Raw genomic sequence first — 6745 nt, forward strand, 5'->3', positions numbered from 1 at the left:
ATGGTGGTTTTTTTTTTTGTTTGTTTGTTTGTTGTTGTTGTTGTCGTTGTTAGCGCTGCCTGGCTGAGTGGGATTGCGTGAATCTGTCCCTTTGCATGAGGAGAGCTGAAGCATGAAAATCGCCATTCTCGGTCATGCGGAGGCAGGTCGTCTGGTTGTGACCGCAGCAGATCAAAACCGAGGTTTTCGCTTTCGAATGCGAAAATCCAAATTAAGATTTTTCATTCTGTTTTTTGTCTTTTTACTTTTTTTTTTTTGTTCTTTTTTTTTTTCTTCGTTTGTGTTCTTTCGGCTGATTCCAGAACGCAGGGCCACTCGAAATGTGAGTCAGCAACACACCCACTTGAAGATCATCGCATGCAGCATCGCTTGCGGGCCCAGCAACCGGGCAAGCAGATTCGCTGTTTGAAAACATAACAAAAAACACAACAAAAAGAAAAAAAATCATAGCACCCCACAAAATGGGGCCAGTCAAGCAGCCTAGGAGCACAGGGTGCGCTAGAAGCGTCACTACGACTGTCACAGGGACGTCGTGAGCAGCACGAGTTTCGGAGAGAGAATCATGGCGCGGGGAGAGCGAGAGCGGAGTGCTTTGCCATACACCGAAAACAAGCCCCCTCCTTCCCCTTCGGCTGATGGCAGGCCGCTGTGGCAGTGCGGGGGGCAAGGCTTGTTGACTTGGCCAGGCAGCCGTCCAGCGTTGCACTTGATAATGCGAGGCGAGGGCTTGTCTGTGCGTGGCAAACCCTCGAACGCTGCACGGAGGAGCGGAGGGGGGCGGCGGCGGCGTGTGCACCCTCAAGGACGTAGAGCAGGGAGCGAGTCATGGCGGTGCACACCATCACATCCACAGCGCACTCATACAGCCTGCATGAGGAGCGCGCCATACCGTGGAGGAGAGCGGCGGCGGCGTGAGTTGAAAGCCAAGCGTTGGTGTGACTCAGGCAAAAGCACTCCCTTCGCGCGCATGAACTGTCTCCTGTCACATAAGCGGGAGTCGGATGCGTTCCTGACTCGGGCATGAGAGGGAAGACAGCCGCGAGCGCGGCCAGAACCGGCTCGCCCTCACCCTGTGAGATGGCAAATGCTGGAAGAGACTGCCGGTGACAAAGAGTTGCTTTCGATATTCCGCTCTCGAGAATGCACTCAAGAGATGGTACTCGTGATTGTGGGCGATGGTCGGCAGTGCTTCAACCTTGTACAGGCAGCACGAGAGGGTTGCTGGGCGACGCGCGTGTCATTCTGGGAAGTGGCGTTGAGAAAAAGCGATGCCGCTGATTGGTTTGTGTCGTTTCTGCCTGGCAGCGACGAGCGGTGCACCATGCTGCTTTATACAACGTGTCACTCGTGTGCGCGTGTGTCTGGTGTGGGGATGACGTGCATGTCAGCTCCAATTGGGTGCAGAGGGGTGGGAGGGAGGCGAACACCGTAACTCGGTCGTGTTTTGTGGGGATTTCAAGATGATGAGCTCGATTGACCAGCCACATGCGTGCTTGAAAACGGCACCACCGTGATGCGTCCGGTGCGCGCATGGGCTTGACGTTTGTGTCGAGGGGAAGGGCGAAAGCGAGCGCTATGCCTCCCGCGCAGAGGCAAAATGCGCTGGCGTTTTTCGTCGGGTGTGAGTTTTTTTTTTTTGTTTGTTTCTGTGTTGTTGATCTGTCTTTTGTCGTCGTTACGTGACGATGGCACTCGGCGTGATTGCTTCCGAATATCGCCCCAAATATAGTGATCTTGTTTTGTCGGAAGAGAGGGGTGTGGAGAAGTTCAACAACGCCATCAAGCCCCCCAACTGCCCAAAATAAGCACTCGTTTCTTTTGGAAGGAAACACAAAAACAACAAAATGGCAGATCTCTCCCTCTTCCAACGCAATCCCTCTCGTACAACCACAACGCCTGAGACGGGTTTGAACTCGTGCCAACCACCTCCTTGCTCCATTCCGTAAAACGGTCCAACAATGTGGGCTGGGAGGATGAGCTCATCGCATGTTATTGGTTGGCTCTTCCGTTTTTTTCGCTCTGCTGCCTGATCTTGAACGCACGTCGTTCACAGGCGAGTGACGCTGTCTGGTTTTTTTTTCTCTTCCTTCCCAACCTGCTCAATTCCCTCCCCCCCTTTTTTTCTCTTCTTGTCACGTACCCTTCTTGCGATGAGCATTTTGCCTCCGCGTTTAATCAAGCGCGCTGATTGTTTGATAATTCAGCGCAACCTTCTTCACCTGCTCCCCGCTCGTCCCCTTTTTCACTCCTTTCCCCCACAACTGCTCGAAATGTATTGCGCTCGCTTGATTCACACCATTCCCCGCAACCTCGCTCTTTCTCTGCATCTATTTCGTTGCGTTGTCGTTTCTCCTTTTTGAGTTCCATTCATTTTTTTTTTAATAGTGGTTTTAAATATTGATCCTTAAGGTTTGTCATGCGAACGCGCCCGCTGCTTGATTGCCGCATCTGCGACTGGTGTTGGGTGCAGCACGAACGGCCTTGCGCTCAGAAGACAGAAGACGGCTACGTTCACGCGCAACCACGCCCGGAAGGAGCGTTGAGAGTGAGCGAGCGAGCGAGAGCGACAACAGGGCGGCGCACATGAGCAGTGGAGCGAAGGAGCTGCCAAAAACAAAATCAACGTTTTGTTCAACCAGCTCCTCATTATTTACTGCCTCCCGCTGGCCACCCGTGCCGCAGGACACGTCGCCCAGTGTCTTCTCTCTCTCTATCTTTTGTCCCCTGCTTGCGTACACCCCCTCCTTCTGGCTGTGCAGAGTGAGCGAGTCCAAAAACTCCCCGCGACCTAGCCACGCTTTTTTCTTTTGACTGTTTTTTTTTTTATTTTATTTTGATGGTTGTCATTTCGGATTGGTTTTTTTTTTTTTTTTTATGTTTCCGTCGTGCGCCCATCTCGCTGTTCACCGCCTCTCTCTCTCTCTCTCTCGCTCTCTCTTTCTCTGTGTCTTTCTGAGCAACCAATCCAACTACTGTGCCTTCTTTTGCCTGCTTTGCTATCGCGCGGTGCGACTGCTGCTTCCCACCATTTTTCTACTCTGTCTCGTTGTTTTTATTCGTAGGCGTTTTCTCTTTTCGCATTTTATTGCGAATGGCGGGGGATCAACATCTTCTTTGGAACCATTTTGATCCCCCGTACGCTCTTCACACCATTCCTCTTCGTGAGGAGCGGGTCGTGAGTGTAGCTAGTTGCTCTATCGTTTTCGCACACTTGGTCTGGGGGAAAAAAAAAGCCTGCCTGGCCGTGTGTGTGCGGTTTTTGGCCTGGAGTGTATTTGTGGTGTGATTTTGGGGTGGATTTGGTCGGATGGCGTTCGACTGGACGCCTTGCTCCCCCCTCTTCGGTTGCTGAGCTTGCCTTGGCCGTGCACGTTGCTCGTGGGTGTGTGTTGCACGCTTGCGGGGGGTTGCGCGAGCTGCGGTCAAACTGGGTCCAGCGCATGATTCATTCATTGGGCTGTGTTTGAGAGCGGCAGCTTTTCTTTTCTTTTCTTTCTTGCTGATCACCTCGTTGTGATCTGCCCCTTCTCCTGCTACACCGTGCTGACTCCTTCTCTCGCTCTCACTCGCTCTCACTCTTCCACGCGTCGACTCTCCCACCTCGCCCCCCCCCTTCTTCCCCTGCCCGCGCTTCTCCTACGTGTTTTTCCCCCATTGATTCTCCACAACTGGTTTTTCGAAACTCGTTTTTTTTTTATTTTTTTTTATTTTATTTTTTTTTTTTTTTTTTTTGTGGCTCAATTTCCATTTCTCCACTTTCTTGCGGGTTCCATTGTTTTGGGGCTAGGTTTCAGGTGGAGAGGGAGAGCCTGGTTGGAGTCATGAGACAAGCATGCACCATAACCCAAGCTTGAGTTATTTCGTCTGTCGTGTCTTGAACACCCCTCCTCCTCCTCCTCCTCGGTACTAATTTGAGGAGGCGGAGGTGCGGCGGCGGTGCGAATAGATGTGACTTTGATTCACACCTTCGCCTTTCGCTGTTTTGTTTGGTGCCTTCTCTCCCCTATCTATTGTTCTCGCTGACCCTTACACACACCATACACACACACACCATACACACTCGCATGCTCACCAGCTTCACTTCTTGTCGTCGTGTTTTTCCGTCTTCCACCTTGATTTTTTGTTTTGCTTTTTCGGTTTTTTTTTTTTTTTTTTTTTGCGGTTGTTTGGCCGCTTTGCGTGTCCGCCATATCAATCGGGGGGGGGGGGGGGGTTACTGTTGACTTTTCTTTCTTCTTCGCTGCTTTATATTCCGTCGCTCTTAATGTGGGAAGCTGGGCTCGGTGCGAATTTCCATTTGAGATTTTAAATTGTTTCATTGTATTTTAACTTTTCATTTTATTTTGGACCATTTCCGTTGTCTAGTCTCTCTTTGTCTGTTTGTGTTCGGTTGGTTGCTTTGTCTGCCTTCGCTCACAACACCTGATGCGTCGCTCATACTCGACGCGAGGGGAATCCCCTCTCAATGTGCCATTTCCCACCACACCTCATGCTCCCCTTCCGAACCATTTCCCCCACGCAGCAACGCAACTTTTAACACCTTGTCAAACCAACTGACTTTTTTGCGCCGTGTGCTTTTCCTCCTTTCTCTCCACCCGTCATTCGCAATCTCCCCCCACCACCACCCCCGATTCCTCACATTACAGACAGTCCTTCGTTTTCCACGTCGACGCACCCATCATCAAGCTCCTTCCTTTTCAACGAACAGACGTGTGTTTGTTTTATTCGTTTTTGAATCGGGCGCATTTTGTTTTGTTCGTTTTTTTACGTCCGTCGCTCGCTTGTTCTGTCTCCCAAGTCTCCCGCCGTTGGTCTTGTCTCCCTGTGAGCTTCTGCCTCTTCCCCACGCGCACTCTTCCTTTAGCACCTCACCTTTCCCCCTCCTCCCCCTTCCTGCACCCAGCCACCCCGCGGACTGACTCCTCAACGTTAAATTCCCACGCTGTGGTGTGGCATCGCTTTTTTTTTTTTTTCGCACTGTTGTGCCAAGCCTACTTTTTTTTTTTTTTTTTTTTTTTTTTTTTTTGTTTCCTTATTGTTGTTGTTGTTGTTGCAGTTCGCTCACGTTTGCCTCTCCTCCCCTGCCTCCTTCCTTCCACAGAACTGCTTGCTTGCGTCACGTACCAACACGCCCCGGCTCCCCGCTCCTTGTGTTCCAGGAAGAGCGGCGCTGCATAAAATACCCAAAATGTCGACGCCATTGGTTGTCGCTGCCTCCGCCTCCGACGCCATCCCAGCCTCGCTCCAGCCGCTGCCCATCCTCCACCACCACAACAACACGAGCCTTGTGGGCGGACCCGCGTCGCCGTCGCCGTCGAGTGTCTCGTCGTACTCGTCCCTCCTGTCGGGTTCCTCGGGAACATCGGCGGCATCTTCTGCAACGTCGATTGGAATGATGTCGGCTGAGTCAGTTTCCGCTGCTTCTTCTGCTGTGGTTGTGTACCCTTCCAAGAACCCGGCATTCGACTACGATCTCGCTGCAACGACGCGCCTTGCTGACGTGCCTGCTGGCAATAGCACGCCTGGTCTGTACGCCCCGAGCGCGAGCGCGGCGGCAACTTCTTCCGGAGAACAACAGCAGGAGGACGCGGCCCCGACCCCCTTCTCCTCTGAGATTGCTTCCCCGCAATCTGCCGCTGCGCAGGAGTCCGATCCGTCCAAGCGGGATCGCCCACTCCGCTTTCACAACATCATCCTGCCTGGTCGTCCCGATTTGAAGATGTCCGCGGCCCCTCGCGGCATGGTTGGCGTTCCTTCGTCGGTCTTGCTGCACGGCGGCACTCAAGTGTTGGCACAAGCTGCGCCGCAGCAAATCCCGCAGCTCGAGCAATTTCAACAGCCTCAGCAGCCTCAGCAGCCTCAACAACAGCAGCCTCAACAACCTCAACAACAACCTCAACAACAGCTGCAACTGCTGCAGCCGCAACTGCAACTGCAACAACAACAACTGCAACAACAGCCGCAATACTTTGCAATGCAGCCACAGCAGGCATGGGCGCATCAACCAACCCAAGGGGTGTTTCCGAACGGAATGCCCTTCCCTCCTCCGATGGTCCAAGTCATGTCTCCTGCGCCACGATTTGTCCCGGCCGGCCAACCGCCTCATTTGGTGATGCATCCTGCGCAACCAGCGCAAGCGCAGCCCAACCAGTTTGCGTTCATGCCTCAACAACAGCAGCAAATGTCGCCACCGAGCCAGACGCAGCAACAGCCGCTGCAGCAGCCGCAGCAGCAGCCTCAGCCGCAGTTGTTACAAATGCAACTCGTGCAGCAGCAACAACCAGAACAACCACAACAGCAACCGCAACAACAACAACAGCAGCAACAACAACAACAACAGCAACAACAACAACAACAACAACAACAACAACAACAACAACAACAACAACCGCAGTCTCAGCAGCCGCAGCCGCAGTCCATCCAATCCATCCAGCAACAGATTCTCCAGTTGCACCAGCAGCAACAGCAGATTCAAAGCGTGCTCATGCAGCTCCAGACGCCGTTTGGAATGGGTTATCCGTCGCAACACCAGCACCTGCAGCAAATGGGCGCACAAATGCAGGCACAGATGCTCCAGCTGTTGAGCTCAACGCAACAGCATGCTCAACAACAGCAGCAGCAGCCGATGGCACCGATGCAACTCATGCATGTTCCCCACCAGCCAACGCCGCCGCCGTTTGCTCCAATGGTTCCCGTGCTGCAACAACCTCAGGCACAGCAACCGCAGCAACAACCGCAGCAACCG

The 6745-nt window shown here is 52.9% G+C and overlaps 2 protein-coding genes across 3 annotated transcripts in view; one reads left to right on the plus strand and one right to left on the minus strand.

Annotated features, from left to right (window-relative positions):
• Window positions 1-480: 480 nt before the first annotated feature.
• Window positions 481-1241, minus strand: CAOG_07967 (hypothetical protein; the record flags this gene model as incomplete). The annotated part of the gene is made up of 4 exons (XM_004343005.1): window positions 481-498; window positions 679-755; window positions 890-1097; window positions 1203-1241. 4 exons carry the CDS (start codon window positions 1239-1241, stop codon window positions 481-483), a joined length of 342 nt encoding a protein of 113 aa, XP_004343055.1.
• Window positions 1242-2387: 1146 nt separating this feature from the next.
• Window positions 2388-6745, plus strand: part of CAOG_07968 — a gene marked incomplete at its 3' end in the record, with an annotated part of 5300 nt that continues 942 nt past the window's right edge. Inside the window, exons 1-3 of one of the 2 annotated variants that reach the window (XM_011272530.1) lie at window positions 2388-2409; window positions 4647-4824; window positions 5102-6745. The exon at window positions 5102-6745 is cut by the window's right edge and continues 942 nt beyond it. In XM_011272530.1, coding sequence (XP_011270832.1) covers window positions 5189-6745 — 1557 coding nt within the window. In that variant the 5' untranslated portion in view covers window positions 2388-2409; window positions 4647-4824; window positions 5102-5188. Of the gene's footprint in view, window positions 2410-4179; window positions 4390-4646; window positions 4825-5101 lie in introns of those variants that run through there. The other variant, XM_004343006.2, reaches the window with a different exon arrangement.

This window comes from Capsaspora owczarzaki (genome assembly GCF_000151315.2).
Source record: "Capsaspora owczarzaki ATCC 30864 unplaced genomic scaffold supercont2.16, whole genome shotgun sequence".
NCBI lineage: Eukaryota > Filasterea > Ministeriida > Capsasporidae > Capsaspora > Capsaspora owczarzaki.